This window comes from Nicotiana sylvestris, chromosome 2 (assembly GCF_000393655.2).
Source record: "Nicotiana sylvestris chromosome 2, ASM39365v2, whole genome shotgun sequence".
NCBI lineage: Eukaryota > Viridiplantae > Streptophyta > Magnoliopsida > Solanales > Solanaceae > Nicotiana > Nicotiana sylvestris.
Window position 1 is genome coordinate 12,337,454 of NC_091058.1, and position 17,484 is coordinate 12,354,937.

Below are 17,484 nucleotides of genomic sequence, written 5' to 3' on the forward strand. Positions count from 1 at the left end.
AACTTGGTTGGGGAACTTTTCCCCCAAATCCCCATTCTTCCACTCAAATTAATAGATTAAATGAGGGGAAAAAATAATAGGTTAATGTATTACAACCAAATTAGAGATAGAATTTGTTACCCAATAGCTTTCCTTCAAAATCTCTCAAGAAATCGCCTTCTCCCCGAGCTTAAAATCAATTTTAGAAGTTATGAATTCAATCGCTCGATTTCTCTCTTTTTTTTCCCCAGCGATTTCCACTTCTGCGAGGGGACCATCGCACCTGCAGTCCCGCTCATGCAGCTCATATTCCACACCTGCACTCCTTACCTCGCAGATGCGGTTCCGCTTCTGCGGTCCTTGAGCTGCATCTGCGACCAACTTCCCTTATGACTTAGACCGTATCTGCGGTTTCCAACCCACTTCTGCGGCGCCGCACTGCGGTCCAAGCTCCGTAGGTGCGAAACCAACAGATTCAGCAAGTTCAAAAAATTTGCCTAAGTCCAAATCCAATTCCGTTAAGCATCTAAAACTCACTCGAATCCCCCTGGACCTCAACCAAATATACCAACCAATCCTAAAACATCATACGGACTCAGTCGAACCCTCAAATCACATCAAACAACGCTAAAACCACGAATCACCCTCCAATTCAAGCATAATGAACTTGAAATCTCAAGAATTCTACAACCGCTGCCGAAACCAACCAAACCATGTCTGAATGGCCCCCAAATTTCGCACACAAGTTACATTCAACGCTACGGAACTATTCCAACTTTCGAAATCGAATTCCGACCCCGATATCAAATTCTCACTAACTATCTGGAAACTTCAAAAATTCAAATTTTGCCATTTCAATCCTAAATAAGCTACGGACCTCCAAAGCACAATCCGAATACACCCGTAAGCCCTAAATCACCCAACGGAGCTAACAGAATCGATAAAATTCCATTCTAATCCGTCTTCACATCGTACCGACTACGGTCCAAATTCTAAAACTCAAACTCTCATTTAGGGACTAAGTGTCCCAAAACACTCCGAAACTTAAAACAAATCATCCCGACAAATCAAAATAATAGAAACAAATACGGGGAAAGTAGTTAATAGGGGATCGAGGCTCTAACTCTCGAAACGACCGGTAGGGTCGTTACACAAATGCAACAAAATCATCGCAAATGCGAACCTGAGGAGTCGCAAATGCAACAAAAGGGTCACAAATGCGGACTCTGCTAGATTCGCAAATGTGAAGAAAATGTCGCAAATGCGACGAATGCCCAGCTCACGCTTCTTCGCAATTGCGAAGCCTTCCTCGCAAATGCGAACAATTCCTCGCATTTGCGAGACCTGCAACACTTGCCCAGAAATACCAAAAAGGGAGTGTTTTCACTCCCAACACACGTCTGAAACTCACCCGAGCCCTCGGAGCTCCACACCAAATACTCACACAAGTGTAATAACATTGTATAAACTTGCTCGCGTGATCGGATCACCAAAATAATATTAAAAATTAAGAATCGCCACCCAAAACCAATGAATCAAACTTAAGAACTTCAAGTTCTTCAATTTACTTTCAACGAGCCGAAACGTACTTATACTACTCGGATTGACACCTAATTTTGCGTGCAAGTCTTAAATGACATTACGAAACTATTCCTGATTTCAGAATTCCATTTGGACCTCGATATCACCAAAACTTGCTCCAAAACAAATATTTACGAACTTTAAAATCCTTAAGGAATCAACTTTCACTATTAGGCGCCAAAACGCTCCCGGGTCATCTAAAACCCGATCCGGATATACGCCCAAGTCCGAAATCATCATACAAACCTGTTGGAACCTTCAAATCCGGATTCCGAGGTCGTTTACTCAAAATGTTAACCGAAGTCAAACTTGGCCTTTTAAGCCAACCTTAAGGAACCAAGTGTTCCGATTTCAGCCCAAACTCTTTCAAATCCCGAACCAACCATCCCCACAAGTCATAAATCAGTTAAAGCAAGTATGGAAAGTTTTATTTAGGGAAACAGAGTTCTAAAAAGAAAAACGACCAGTCGGGTCGTTACAGTCATGCTCTTATTAAAACGCTAATTACCAGAAATGGACAAACCAATTTAACTTAATAAAGCTGAAGATGCCCAAACAATTCATTATTGTCTAAATCGAAAACTCAAGATAGTGGCGGTAGAAGCACACGATTTGCAAGATTAATTTTGAAACAATTAAGAACTAATAACAATTTTATCCATGGCAGAATTTTAGTCAAAAATCGAGAAAATATCAATATATAACACCAACCAATTCAGATTTTATTTTATAGATTTTGATAGATGACTACATGAGAATCTGACATACTTGACAATAGGAAATCGGCAGGAAACGACCAAACAAAAGTCTGAAATAGAGTAAAGTTCAATTACCAGCAGAGAAAAAGGAACAACAGCGAAACTCCTCAACAAACCCAGAGAATCGACGCCAAACCTAAAAGAAGTTGAAGCCATTGTTCTCCTTTTTTTCTCGGATTTTTGTTCGAAATTCTTATTTTTTTTGGATTTTTTCAGCTCTACTTTTTTAATTGCTGAGTGTTTTTGCGTGAAGGCTAGTGTGTTTGTGTGTGAGAGCTAGCTGGGAGAGGCGAGAGAAAGGTGGGCGGCTGATTGAGAGGTGAAGAAGGAGATGGGGAGGCTAAGTTTTTGTTCAGACCCTCCTGTTCTCTGAAATGGGGAGGGGAAAGAGTTGCTAGGTTAAGAAGGAAATGGGGGTTAGGGTTTTCAAAATGGAGACCTCCGTCTCTTGTGTGTGTGAGAATGAGAGGTGGGGGTAAATTAATGAAGAGAGGATTTGGGCCAGGCAGGTAATTGGGCCAGGCAAGTAAAACGCCAACTAAAAATATTGTTGAAATAAGTGTAGTTATATTCGTTGGTATTTGACTTATTAACCAAGTCCCTTGTTTCGACGCAGCCATAGATTTTCTTAAATTTCAATGAAATGATTGCCTTTTTCATGGTCAAATGTCAATTCAAGGTCAAATGGATTGTAAGATTGATCTGCTTGCTTTTCACGCTGAAACTGATTTTGTAATCGGCAGTCTTTTTAGTTTTAAGAACCGTGAAAGTACTTGAACAATTTTTAAAACCTAAAATTGTCGTCAAGACTAGAAAAGAAGCATGTACAACAAGAAATTAGATGGCTAAATAAGGTCAACTCAAAAACAAGAGGTACTAGCACCTGGTTTGATTGCTATCCAAAAGAAAACTTATTATTATCAGCCCACTGAAAATGTCATATGAGGATTGGTGGAAGCAACCAAAATCCAGCCAATATCATGTCTTTCCAATTTCCCAATGGTATACTTAATTAAAATAACGTGGACTAAGGGTGCTATATAAATGAAGGAAATACAAGAGAAAAACACCACATCTACCTTCAACATACAGATCTTGAACTATACTATCCAAAAAATTGAAGAAAGGTTTATTCTTTCTTTTATAAGTCGCGGCATCAAGCAATTGATAAAAGGATACACCACATCAAATGGGGCGTTGGATGAGACCCGAGGTAATGCTTAAATTACTTCTATAGTTCAGTACTGAATGCATTATATTTTTTTACTTTAGTCCATTGAGTAATTGTATATGCACAAATATTGTTATATTTATTCTGTCAGTTTCTCATTAAGCATTAGGTACACTAACTGTGAATAGACAAGTCATTAGCAAACTTATAATTAGGGGTGTACAAAAAAAACTGATAAACCGCATCAAACCGATAATTCGAGTCAAACCGGAAAAAAATCCGATGTGGTTTGGTATTGGAAAATAAAACCTGATCATAATTGGTTTGGTTTTAACAAAAAAAAGTCATACCGAACCAAACCACCCGATAGTATGTTTATATAATTTTTAAAAACATTTTATACATATAAATATTTATTATAATGTAATTTATAAATATTTCTTAAAAAATTTCACAGTTTTATCTTTTAACGTATTATTTGAAGTTTAGACTTAACATTCTTGAATGGTAAATAAATTTTATAGCCCTTAAATGTAGTAACTCAAACAAAGTTCAAATCAATACTAATGCTAACAAAAGAAATTCAATTCAATACTAGGAATGACGATAGTGTTGGATAACTATTTTAGTTTTACATTGGTTTATAATGAGAATGCATAACTTAGCTAGTTTATCTTTTTCTTTAGTGCTTACTTATGTAATTAATATTAGTATTTATTAGCTATACTTATTTTAGCATGAACTATATAGTATTTTTAGATTATGTTAATTTTCATTATGACTTATTAATTATCAATATTTGTTTTATATAATTTTATTATTTTATCTTTGTTATTGAATATTTTAGTATAATGCTCTGACTTATCTCATGTTATTGTGTTAGTTTAATTTCTTGGAAAACACATTATATAATTGTATTTTATTAGGACTTAAGAAATATTTGGAGGACAAGTTACATATTTTATGCTATGAAGACTTTACTGGGAAAAACCCAAAAAAACCGAGATTGAAAAACCCCACTTTGTTGGTTTGGTTTGGTTTATAAATTTAAAAACCCGACACTATTCGTTTGGTTTGATAATTGAAAAATCCAAACCAACCCGGCCTATGTACACCCCTACTTATAATTATAAGATTGTCCCTTTAATTCATGATGAGAGTTTAAGTAATTTTTTGTAAAAAAAAAAATTTATTTTGATTTTCAAACACTGAAGATTTCAACAATGACAGAAAAGTGAATACCAAATATGTATCATTACAATCATAACTCATTTGTGACAATAAATATATATACTGGTATTTGCTGCAGGTATACCCACTAATGGCGGCCATGACATTTGTTACTGGAATGTGCGTTTTTCAACTGACAAGAAATGTTCTCTTAAACCCTGATGTCAGGTACTAATTAAATTGAATCTCACCATATCAGTGTCTTGAGTCATTATTAATTTTACAGCAAAATTTTCAAATATTATTTCGTTCAAAATTGTATTGTAATGTAGGATCAAGAAAGCTCATCGTAGCATGGCAATACTTGAAAATGAAGAAGAAGGAGAGAAATATGCACAACACAGCCTTCGCAAGTTCCTACGCACTCGTCCACCCCAAGTCATGCCTTCAATCAACCGTTTCTTCTCTGATCAAAACAACTGAAATCTCAATCCAATAACCATATCTTTGTCCTTTGGCACTTTCTCATACCATTATTTTTTTCTTTTTCCAAATTATTCTATTTGTGTGAAAAAATTCTAGTCGTGATTGGTCTATATTTCTTGTTCCTTTTTTTTCTTTATGTTTAGAATATAGTGAATAAGTGATCAAGAGAAAAGAACATGTGGATTCTTGACCATCCATGCAGGTTGAAGTCGTGATTGTCAATGTACGTAAGCTGAGTGTTGCTATAACGATGTACTGTTCTTTATCGATCTTGAGTCATCGCAATCACTTGATTGATATGATTACTAGTCTTTTTCGTCTTCATACTTTCATATCAAATTTTCAAACTTCAACCAAATATTATATTATACTTATCTAGTTAAAGCCGCGCAATTAATTCATACTGGAAAAAAAAATAGTCAGGTTTACAATTGGTACTTGAAAAATAGCCATAATTTCAAAAGTAATCGAAATTTAGGTACTTTTTCATGTAAAGATAAATTTTGAACAAAAACATCCTTAAAAATTCGAAAAATTATGCTGGAGTTCGAATTTTTTTACATATGAGATTACAACATAATATGCTGGAATTTTATTATATGCTGGAGTTCCAATATAATATGATGGAAGTTTATACGGAGGAGCTCCATAATCCAGCATATTATACTGGAACTTTTTTGTGCGTTGGAGTTCCAACATAATATGCTAAAAGTGTATACACAAGAGCCCCATATATAATCTAGCATATTATGCTGAAACTTTCCATGTTTCAGCAAAATAGTAGTCATTTTCAAATAATTTTTCAAACGTTAGCTATTTTTCAATTACCAATCCAAATATTGGCTAGCCCGTATTATTTTTACTTCGTATTGGGAGCAATCTCCAAATCAGCATTGGGCCTATTATCGGTACTGGACAAAGTTTACTTTGTTGGAGTACGGCAGGCCCATATGATTTTGCAACTCATGCGTGAATGTCGTAAAAATAGCATGGGCTAGCCAGTTTTCGTACTGGTCATTTAAAAATAGTCAGCGTTTACAAAGTCATTAAAAAATAGCCATTATTTTGCTGCAACACAGAAAGTTCCAGTATAATATACTGGAGATCGGTGCACTTGTTTATGAACTTCCAGCATATTATTCTGGAACTCCAACACGCGGAAAGTTCCAGTATAATATACTGGAGATTGGAGCACCTGTGTATGAACTTCCAGCATATTATGCTGGATTGGTATATTATACTAGAACTCTAGAATATTATATTGGAAGTTCAGTATATTATACAGGAGTATACTGGAGTTCCAAAATATTATACTGGAATTTCAGTTTAATATACTGGAGTTTCAGTATATTATGCTGGAGTATTTTCCGGACAATATTTTCATTCAGATTTATCTTTACATGAAACGTGGCTAAATTTCGATTGTTTTTGAAATTATGGCTATTTTTGAATGACCACTTATAAATTTGGCTATTTTTGAATTTCTCCCATTGATGTCCGCAATTGCAAAAAGTCCAAAGATTTCTATTTTCTGTATTATCTCTAACAATATTTCATCCGAACATTAAATTACAAAATCCTGTATTGTAGATTTTACAGCAATTATAAAAAATGGTTAATGATCTGCTATTTATGGAATTCTTCCTACAAGGCTGTAAAATCGTGTTAGAATTCTTGGAATGGAACAAAACAAGGTACTCCCAGGACAAGCTTTTAAGACTTGCTGCAATAAATTAGGAAAATTACATAGTATAGCAACTTCAAAAAATAATAACGACAAGACGAAAATATCAATTTTCACTACGTAAACTTTATTAAAATGGATGGAAGAAACATAACTGAAAAGTCCAAGACGAAAAGGTTGATATGTTCCTTGGGCTGTCCGAATCTTTTAATGCATACTCCATATTTTCTACAACTAACATGTGCTACATCGTTAGTAGGGAGCTGGTAGCCAATTTCAAATTTTGGTACTTTCTATAAGGAGATTTATTTACACGCTTAATGTTTACACAATATATTATTTTAAGATGAAAAGATTGAGACAAAAAAAATATTAATGATATGAGTATACGTAAATAACACATTTTAATTATAGAATTAGTATAAACATTGTGTATAAATAAATTTTGTCCTTTTGGACAGTGGCGACGAAGGGGGTTCAAAAACTCTTTTTGTAGCTAATGAGAATTGAATTTATGACCTTATAGAGATTTTGAACCCCTTTGACCACTAAACTACACTTTGGATTGTGTTAAGGGGTTCAAAATTTAATATATAGAGGTAAAAAAAAATTGTCTTACATATAGTCTAATTTTTCGGCGAAGAAGGTTCGAGTGACCCCTGTCCGCCTCCCTAAATTCGCCCCTGCTTTTGGACAGTGTGAACAGCCGATAATATGGATGCTAAAATAATGATCCTTTCTTTATTTATTTTATCTTTATTTGGTGTGCTTTTTATGAGTTAACCAATTAATTGCATTATTAATGGATTTGGTCCCAAGTCTCTGCCTATATTTTTCTTCAATGGATTTCATACCAGAGAATGTCCTTATCCTTACATCTTAAATAAGAAATAACTTAAACTGAAATAACACTGCTTAAATCATTTTCTTTAACCGGCTTAAATATTTTAAGTAGGTAATTTAAAGTCAATTGCCCGGTGTGTTGTTACTACGTGAAAGCACTGAAGAAAGTAGTAATTTAATATTTAAATGGATCATTAACTTGCATCGTCAATTGCAGAATGTTATCATCTTAAAACCGTATTATATTAATTAAAAGTAATAAGTTAGGATAAGTTGCTGAACAAACAAATCTGGAGTCAATAATATCATTTATTAACATACGTTAAACATTTTAGTAAGATGATCTTCCGGTGCATTAATCTGATCTCCCACTAAATCTCTTATGTTTATTCTCTAATCATGAAATTTCTATAATCTGTTCACTCCAAAAAGTAATTACACTTAAAGTTTTCGTGCTCGTTCAAACTACTCGAAAAGTCTCGCATTCTCATTCAAATTTCGCTATCCTGATATAAACAGCATATGCCTTTGCTATTTCCGCTCCCAACAATCATGGCTTCGTTATCTCAGCCAATACTCAAAACAATCCTATAGATATTTTAGTATTCTATATATACCCTTTCTTCTTCCATTTTTTTTTTTTATATTTTTATTCTTCTAAATAAACCACTCTTTTCCCCTCTTCACAACCTCAACCTCCTTCCTCTTCATTTTCATATCATGGTTTCTCATCAAATAATTTCTCCTTTACTGCTCACGATCTGTGCATTCTTCGTTGTCGCCACTGCTTGCTCTAATGGAACATGCAAGGTACTATTGGTGTTGTGTTGTCGATTCAAGATTTAGAGTCGGTGCGCTTAAATATTCATCAATTATGTTTGAGTTGTTCAGACTCCACTTAATTATGCGATTACACTTTCTTTTTTCTTTTTTTTTCTTTTTTTTTTTTTTTATATGTTTGAGTTGTGTTCAGGCTGAAAACAATGAGTGCAATTGCTCAACACTCATATTTAAATTTGATTGAATTAGCCATAAATTTTTATGTTATTGAATTTATTATGGTTTTGAAATTATAGGTTAAAAACCAAAAAAAATTAAAATTTTACTGTTTTTTCACGCTCTGTGTAAAAAAAGTATTGGATTCAATTAAATGCGCCACTTCCGTGGATGGAAGTTTGATGATTAATTTTTTTCTCAAATGTGTAATTCAGCTGGACGACAAATGCTCAACGGATGCAGATTGTGAAGCTGGGCTTTATTGTTTTTCTTGTACTGTATCTTTTTCAGGAAACAGATGTGTTAGATCTACCGGCACAAACCCATTTAAGCTAGTGGTACGTATGTAAATAACATTTGGGCTTATGTTGGATCCATTTAAACTGGGCTAGTGAATTACACTGGGCTTTTTACTCGGGCTGATATTTTGTTTTCGTGTGGGCTTACAGAATAATTCTCTACCATTCAACAAGTATGCATTCCTTACGACCCACAATGCTTTTGCCATTGAGGGAGAGCCATCACACACTGGCATCCCCAGAATAACACCCACAAATCAAGAGGATAGTGTTACTCAACAGCTCAATGTATGTTATTTTCTCTAATCTCAGAATTGATTAATTGTGTGAACCGCGTCATTTAAAGTGAATTTTATTTATTTACTTAATTATGTCTTTTATCGTGTTAACCTACTAGAATGGTGTTCGGGGATTAATGCTTGATACCTATGATTTCGACGGAGATATATGGTTGTGCCACTCATTTGGAGGCAATTGTCACGACTATACGGCATTTGTATGTTCTACTATTCCATTTCGCGACACTTTCTTTTTCTTCATAGTTACATCAATTGATTAAATCAATAAATTGTTTCGTTTCGATGAAATTTGGTCTCGTAGAAACCAGCAATAGACACATTGAAGGAAATTGAGGCATTCTTATCAGCAAATCCATCAGAAATTGTGACATTGATCTTAGAAGATTATGTAGAGACACCAAAAGGTTTGACCAAAGTGTTTACAGATGCAGGACTAATTAAATATTGGTTTCCAGTGTCAAAAATGCCCAAAGGTGGTCAAAACTGGCCCCTTGTTAGTGACATGGTGGCTAATAACCAAAGACTAATTGTTTTTACCTCCAAAAAATCCAAAGAAGAGAGTGAAGGAATAGCTTACCAATGGAATTACATGGTCGAAAATCAATGTAAGACGTCCAATCACTTATGTACTACACTGTCGATATATAAAACTTAAACTCTTCATATAAAATATTGCGTAATGTTTTTTGTATGTGGCAGATGGGGATGGAGGAATGGAAAAAGGAAGTTGTCCGAATCGGGCAGAGTCATCGAAAATGGATGATACAAGTAAATCTTTGGTGTTAGTAAATTACTTTAGGTCAGTGCCATTGAAACCATTGGCTTGTGTTCAGAATTCAGGAGAACTTCTTGACATGCTTACGACTTGTCATAATGCTGCTGCTAATCGCTGGGCTAATTTCATCGCCGTTGATTATTACAAGGTAATTTTTACTAGAAATATGAAGATTTTTCACTACTTAGTTTAATTTAAGGCAATGAAACTGACTTTAAATTATGCAGAGAAGTGAAGGAGGGGGTGCATTTTTAGCTACAGATACTCTTAATGGGCAGCTCTTGTGCCATTGTGGTGATGTACATTCCTGTTCGGTAAGTAATATACTGAACACGAAATAATTATTTCTAATTTTGTATATACGCAATATCTAAAAAAATTTGTCTAAAAATGCAATTTGGATAAAATACTCTATCTTGTGAAATATTCGAGTATTTGACTGATGCCAATTCTTGAATGTTGCAGACGGGATCTACTACCCCAGGAGCCTGCAGTTCTAGATCATGACCAGGAAAATTTGATACTAAAAGAATAGAAACAGTAATTTTTATTTTTAAATATTCCTTCCTTGTTTGGAAATCTCTAAAAATGAACAGAAAAAAATTGGATATGCGTTTTGAACTTTAGAAAAGAAATATAAAAGGTAAAAGAAGGTACTATGTTTTTTTCTGTCTCTCTATTAGTGTTTGGATCTACAAAAAATGTGCAATTCTTCTACTTCATTTGTTATCCATTCAGTTTCAATATTTTCACCATCTCAACTATGGTACCTTTTCTATTTTGATACAAACCAAAATAGTTGACACTTTTTTAGTGTCATCTCTTTATAAATTTCCGTCCTAAAATTTTATTCATTTTAATTATTCATACTCTAATTTTTGATGTCATATATTTCTTATCAAACTAAAATCACAATTATTAGTTTAATTCCTTAAAACTTTGTCAAAGTCAAATGGGGTGGGATTATATAAATAGTCAGTTAAATTCATTATTTACTTTTCTTAGCTTGTGTATATATATATATATATATATATATATATATATATATTATATTTACCGACTATTGTTAGTTTAATGATTTGGGTGAGCGGTTATCCAGGTTAACTCTTCAACCAAAAAAGTTTGAAAAAAGAAATTGAAGCAATTTTGGACTGCACCATGTGCACTAAGTACAAAACTCAAGGGTGGGCCACCTTAGGATTGGGCTATTGATAAGTAAAAATAGCACGGGTCAACCAGTTTTTGGACGGGTCATTCAAAAATAGTCAACGTTTGTAAATTCATTAAAAAATAGTCACTATTTTGTTGCAACACGGAAAGTTCCAGCATAATGTACTGGAGATCGGTGCACCTGTGTATGAACTTCTAACATATTATGCTGGAACTCCAACACGCGAAAAGTTCCAGCATTGGAGATTGGAGCACCTATGTATAAACTTCCAGCATATTATGCTGGACTGGTATATTATACTGGAACTCCAGTATATACTGGAATTCTAGTATATTATGCTGGAGTATTTTCCGGATTTTGAACAGTGTTTTCGTTCATATTCATCTTTACATGAAAAGTGGCTAAATTTCGATTATTTTAAAAACTGTGGCTATTTTTGAATGATCACTTATAAATCTGGCTATTTTTGAATTTCTTCCTATTGATAATCATCTTATAAATTAAATATTATATAATTGACCTCTGTCAATGCGAATGATCTGGTTTGGGCCTTTGGGTTCCAAAATATAAAATTCCTGATTATAATCACTCAATCTCAGATTCTCAATTATCATACCATAATACTATGATTCAACAACGTTCTGTACAGCACGAACATTAATATTGATAATAATTTATTTGCTATTAACAAATTTTATTAACTTGAAACTCGTCATAAAGAGCTGTAAAAGCTGAGAATCGTTACCTCAAAAATAAAATGGAACTCATTAAACAATTATTGCTCTTTGTGCATGAAAAATTATGTGTTCAATTAGATAGCAACACGTACAACTGGCACGACATACTCTATAATATCAATCAAGATTACAAACTCTAACTTTTTTATAATGTCAAGATATGACGCACACTGTTTTGTGTGAACAATGGGGTACATGATGAAGCATTTTAGTTTCTGAATTTTGTATTTTATATTTTTATTAATAAAGAAGCATTTACAATTTTTAGATTACAAATTGAAACATTGGTTGGTGAACAACCCAATGATGTCTTGCCTTTGCTACAAGGAACTAGTGAAATGCAGGTGTTCGTATGTCCTTAATGTCCTCAATAATATAGTTCTCTTTTTTGTGGATCCTCATAATTATTTTTTAATTAATTAATTTAATTATTATTAGTATTTGTCATTATTATTATTGTTATTATTTATTTGCATCTCTGTTTATCTTACAATATATAAGTATGATATTATTACCATTATTATTTAGAAGTCAAATGTTTGATTAAGGACTTTGAAATATTTTTGAATGTTTTAATTATAAGAAATTGTGGTTTATGGTACTTTTAATACTTTTTAAAATATAAAAACCTACTTTCGAAATATACTAAAATTTGATATTGAAAATCCGCACTGAAAAATAGATGCATTAACTCTAGTATGCTCAAAAGTAACTTTTGCCACTTTATATTGAAGCGTTGAGTTTTTAATTAAATCGAATAATTTTTGTATGCGGCGAAAATCAGAGGACTTAATTTCTCGCTATCAAGACATTTCGGAAGAATGCCTCGAGACCCCGAGGACGTGGAGCCACGACCGAATCCCTTCCCTTGGGGTTCGTCGCGGCCCAACTCAGAGAAGACGGAGATCGAAGCCAGAACCGAGGGGGAAGCTCCCAAGGCAAACGGCTAAGTCTGACAGGGCCGGCCTATCGAGAGCCTATGTTGAGGCGTCGCGTCAAGCCGTTCCATCTCCATACTTTATAATTAATGCCCATGTACTAGTAGCCTGGTTCCCCTCATATATAAAGGGAACTCACATTACCTTGTAACGGGCTGATGTTGCTTCATTTCTCCACAAGTGCAATAATCTCTCTCTCTCTCTCTCTCTCTTTCTCTCTCTCTCTCTCTTCTTTCTAACTTGCTCGTTCTCACTGGCCCGAGGCCACTTTAATATTTATCGCTTTCTTACTTGTTCTTCATTTTATCACTTGGTATTGGCCATAAAGAGCTTTATTTAATTATATCTTAACTGTTATCTCATTCCCAATCGCCTCCGATAGCTCGAGCTCGACTCGAACACCGACCCCGAGGTCCCCCATCGACCAGTCCTACATCCGGGTAACAGGCCCCTCGGTTTAATTACTGCCTCATTTTTGCTTGCATTTCATCGTTAAACTTCACATTCCTAGCATTAAATGCCCTAAACAACTAGGTCGAGAATAGATCACGTATTTTTAGAATCCCATTTTCAAATTTAATTGTTGTTACCATTTTCACGGTAAACAGTTTGGCGCCCACCATGGGGCTAAAAATAATAGTGATTATTTTCTTGCTGGTTCCATTGCACAAATGCACGTTATCTTTCAAACTTTTTCTTGTCCAAAGATCTCTTGGTTTCAGGACAAAATTTCTGGCTCGGTATACAGAATTGAGAACAACCACCTCGGAAATCACGGCGAAAACGGTGTGGTTGTTCCAGTGGTTGGCGCGACACTACAGAACCCCGATAACGCATCTGGGCCGACTCCAGCGGACGCAGGTTCGTAAGGCGCGCTGCAGGTCGATGAAGTCTCGCACACCGATGGGAGCATACAGCATATCGACCGACAGGAAGCCCAACAAACCCCGGCCCGGGAAACACCGGAAGTTAGTCTTCACGATATTTTTGAAATGTTGCAGGCACAGCAGTTGGCTATCGCTCAGTTGCAAACCATCCGAAGAATCCCACCACAGTAGCGCCGGAAATAGCCCCCCCTCCGAACGAGTACCCGAGATGTCACGATTCCAGTTCGCCCTTCGTGAACTGTCATGACGGCACCTAGTCTCTACGACTAGGTAAGCCTAACAAATGCGAAAAATAAATCGAAACTTGTGGAAATATAAATTCAAAACCAATAATAACTAAAAAGGAACGGTATATAAAATGTCGTTTGGCATATACAACACAATATCTCAAACTTCTACAATACTATCTCAAAACCCGGAAACTCACGGGAACACAAGCTGAAAGAAATATAGTAAAATGCTCTAACTCCAGAATGTCTACATCAACAGTATGATACAAGGGCTAACGCTACAAGATAGAATAAAGATAGAGACTCCTCGGTCTGCGGACGCGGCAGATGTACCTCGAAGTCTCCAAAAGCTCTCCCTGCCTCAAGGATGGTAAGCCTATGCAGATGTACCTGGATTTGCACATAAAACACATGCGCAGAAAGGTCATGAGTACACCACAACGGTACTCAGTAAGTGTCAAGCCTAACCTCGGTCGGGTAGTGACGAGGAAGGTCAGGGCCCTACTGAGGTAAATAATAATAAACATGATAGGATAAGATAAACAGTATAAATGAGAATCTACAGTAAGAATCTATACAGTATGATAAGAGTACAATAACAGAAACAAAAATAAAGGCATAACACAAGGAAAACATCGCTCACAGCAAGGATAATAACCGGGGATCTCTTGGTATCCCGAGGATCTCTTGGTATCCTCAATATGTACACTAGGGATCTCTTGGTATTCTCAATAAATACACTAGTGATCTCTTGGTATCCCGAGGATCTTTTGGTATCCTCAATATATATGCTACGGATCTCTTGGTATCCCGAGGATCTCTTGGTATCCTCAACACCCGTGCCAGGGATCTCTTGGTATCCCGCACCTCAATCCAGATCATAAATACGTGCAGGGGATCTCCTGGGATGTCGTCCCGTAGTCCCAAATTATAACACACAGCAGCAGCTCAAGAATATCAAACTAAGTACTAAGTTCGTAACAAGTAAATAGTTAATTCTAGTCTAACATGCTTCACATAACACAATTAAGGCACTTTAAGCAAATAGGCAATTAGGTCAACTAAGCATGCTTTTCTAAGCTAACACAGGCTAAGTTTGCAAGTAGAATGAAAACAGGTAAGAAAGGAACTCAGTTTAAATACTTGAAGTAAAACCGAATTTTCAACAATTAGCTCAAGTACGTGCTCGTCACCTCACGTACAAGGCATTTCAACTATCAAATATCATATCCTAAGGGGAAGATCCCTCACACAAGGTTAGACAAGCCACTTACCTCGAACCAGCTCAAAATCAACTCGAAACCACACTTTTGCCACGAGTATCTGACTCCAAATGGTGCAAATCTATTCAATTCAATTGCATATTGTAAATAACACCTCAACTAACTGATTCTACAATTAAAGTCTAAGCTAATACACAAAATTATGTAAAATGACCAAAATGTCCCTCAGACCCACATCTCGGAATCGGGTGAAATTTACATTTCCAGAAACTTCGTACTCTCACAAGTCTATACATAAAAAGAACACTAAAATCGGAGTCCATATGACCCCTCAAATCCTCTTTTAAAGTCATGTTAAACTCAAGCTCTAATTACCCATTTTCCCCAAATTTTCACCACTAATTAGGTCTTTAATCACATGAAAATGAGTTATAAAGTCATGAACATTACCTCCAAGTGATTCCCCTTTATTTTCCTCAAAAACCCCTCTCAAAAGCTTCAAACCCAGATAAAAATGGTAAAAGAATAGCTAAATTTCGCAAAGACAACTATTTATATGTTCTGCCCAGCGATTACCGCATTTGCGGCCCTAGGACCGCATCTGCGGATAACCCGTCACATCTACGACTTGCATTAATTGGCCCAGGATCCACATCTGTGCTCATTCTTTCGCAGATGCGCAACCACTTCTGCGGTGTACCTTTCGCATCTGCGGAACCTGAAGGAAAAGTCAAGAATCTGCTTTTGCGGTCTCTACGCCGCTTCTGCGACTCCGCACATGCGGAACCCCAACTGCAGGTGCGGTTATGACAGGTACCAGCAAAAATCTGCAATCTCTTAACTTCAAAATCTTTCCATCAACCATACAAAATCATCACGAGGCCCCCGGGACCTCAACCAAAAGCACCAACGTCACCTAATACCTTATTTCAAAAACCTAACCAAACCATGTCCGAATGACCTGAAATTTTGCACGCACATCCCAAATGACATGACGGAGCTACTGCAACTCTCGAAATTCCATTCCGACCCTTGGATCAAAATCTCATTACCGAACCGGAAACCTCCAAAATTCAACCTTCGGCATTTCAAGCCTAAATTAGCTACGGACCTCCAAAACACAATCCGAACACGCTCCTAACCGCGAAATCACCCAACGGTGCTAACGGGAACATCGTATTTCCATTTCGAGACCGTCTTCACACTGCTCCGACTATGGTCAACTTTTCAACACTTAAGCTCTCATTTGGGGACTAAGTATCCCAAAACTCTTCGAAACTCAAAACCGAACATCCCGGCAAACCAAAATAATAGAAATAAATACGGGGGAAGCAGTTAATAGGGGATCGGGGCGTTAATTCTTAAGAAGATCGGCCGGGTCGTCACACGATAGATCAAGAAAAAATGGATCGATAATAGGCCCTGCCATAGCGAAGATGCTTGGGGATCTCTCCAAGGGAATCGAGTCAGGTTCATGGAAGTTTATGCAACAGTTGTCCCCCGAGGAAGCGGTCTCGGAACCCGCTTCATGGAAATCCAAAACGTCGGAACTCCCTAAGTACGATAGGACCTTAGATCCCGACGAGCGTACCACTGATTACACGTGCGCGGGAAAAGGCAGTGACCTTCAGGATGATGAGTTCAAGCCCGTCTCATTTAAGAAGTTCGGGGAAATACTCTCAAAAGGAACCATAATGTGGCGTCGTAGCCTAGCGCCTGACCTCACAAAATCGCTTACAGTACTAATAGATTCCTCCGCAGAGGCACACGCCGATGCCACCGAAACAGCAACGGGAGAGCCCGACACATGCCGAACAAAGAGAGAATGAAACGCCACAGGAAGTTGCGCCTTGTTCCCTAATAGAACGAACGAGATCGCCCCCGGATTCGAATGACTGGGCAACACAGGCCTTCGCCCGAAGCCTGAACGAGCCGTGCCCGATGACTTCAGGGCATTTCAAATGAAGCTTGATCAGACACCCGGCCGAGATCTGGTCGGATGCTCGTACCCGGCACCAGCCGCGAATTAGGGCCGTGGATGACCATCCAAGAGCCTCCTCGGGCGCGGTATACCCAAGCAGGCTCCCGACAAAGAAACTAATGCCAAACAGATGAAGGTACCATCCATGCACCGCGGATGGGAGGAACGACACAAGATGCAACCTACCTCGCAATGATTGGGAAATGGCTCGAGGGCACCATTCTCGAAGAATCTTAAGCATAACTAGATTCGACGAGGCAGACACCCCGCCCAATA

At 36.7% G+C, this 17,484-nt stretch overlaps 2 protein-coding genes across 2 annotated transcripts; both read left to right on the forward strand.

Moving 5' to 3' along the window:
• The first annotated feature begins 3,371 nt into the window (after window positions 1-3,371).
• Window positions 3,372-5,412, forward strand: LOC104239607 (uncharacterized). Its single transcript, XM_009794284.2, has 3 exons — window positions 3,372-3,531; window positions 4,799-4,887; window positions 4,992-5,412. The coding sequence occupies exons 1-3, from the start codon at window positions 3,508-3,510 to the stop codon at window positions 5,140-5,142; spliced, it is 264 nt and encodes an 87-aa protein (XP_009792586.1). The 5' UTR covers window positions 3,372-3,507; the 3' UTR covers window positions 5,143-5,412.
• Window positions 5,413-8,066: 2,654 nt separating this feature from the next.
• Window positions 8,067-10,718, forward strand: LOC104239608 (PI-PLC X domain-containing protein At5g67130). Its single transcript, XM_009794285.2, has 8 exons — window positions 8,067-8,482; window positions 8,884-9,006; window positions 9,118-9,255; window positions 9,365-9,463; window positions 9,568-9,871; window positions 9,966-10,189; window positions 10,269-10,355; window positions 10,507-10,718. The coding sequence occupies exons 1-8, from the start codon at window positions 8,393-8,395 to the stop codon at window positions 10,546-10,548; spliced, it is 1,107 nt and encodes a 368-aa protein (XP_009792587.1). The 5' UTR covers window positions 8,067-8,392; the 3' UTR covers window positions 10,549-10,718.
• The last annotated feature ends 6,766 nt before the right edge of the window (window positions 10,719-17,484 follow it).

Bases quoted from the DNA above. Each gene is read 5' to 3' on its own strand.
- LOC104239607 (XM_009794284.2), top strand. From the start codon at position 3,508: ATGGGGCGTTGGATGAGACCCGAG. The intron at 3,532-4,798 runs GTAATGCTTAAA...TATTTGCTGCAG, and splicing joins GGCGTTGGATGAGACCCGAG to GTATACCCACTAATGGCGGC. The intron at 4,888-4,991 runs GTACTAATTAAA...ATTGTAATGTAG, and splicing joins CTCTTAAACCCTGATGTCAG to GATCAAGAAAGCTCATCGTA.
- LOC104239608 (XM_009794285.2), top strand. From the start codon at position 8,393: ATGGTTTCTCATCAAATAATTTCTCCTTTACTGCTCACGATCTGTGCA. The intron at 8,483-8,883 runs GTACTATTGGTG...TGTGTAATTCAG, and splicing joins GCTCTAATGGAACATGCAAG to CTGGACGACAAATGCTCAAC. The intron at 10,190-10,268 runs GTAATTTTTACT...TAAATTATGCAG, and splicing joins TCGCCGTTGATTATTACAAG to AGAAGTGAAGGAGGGGGTGC.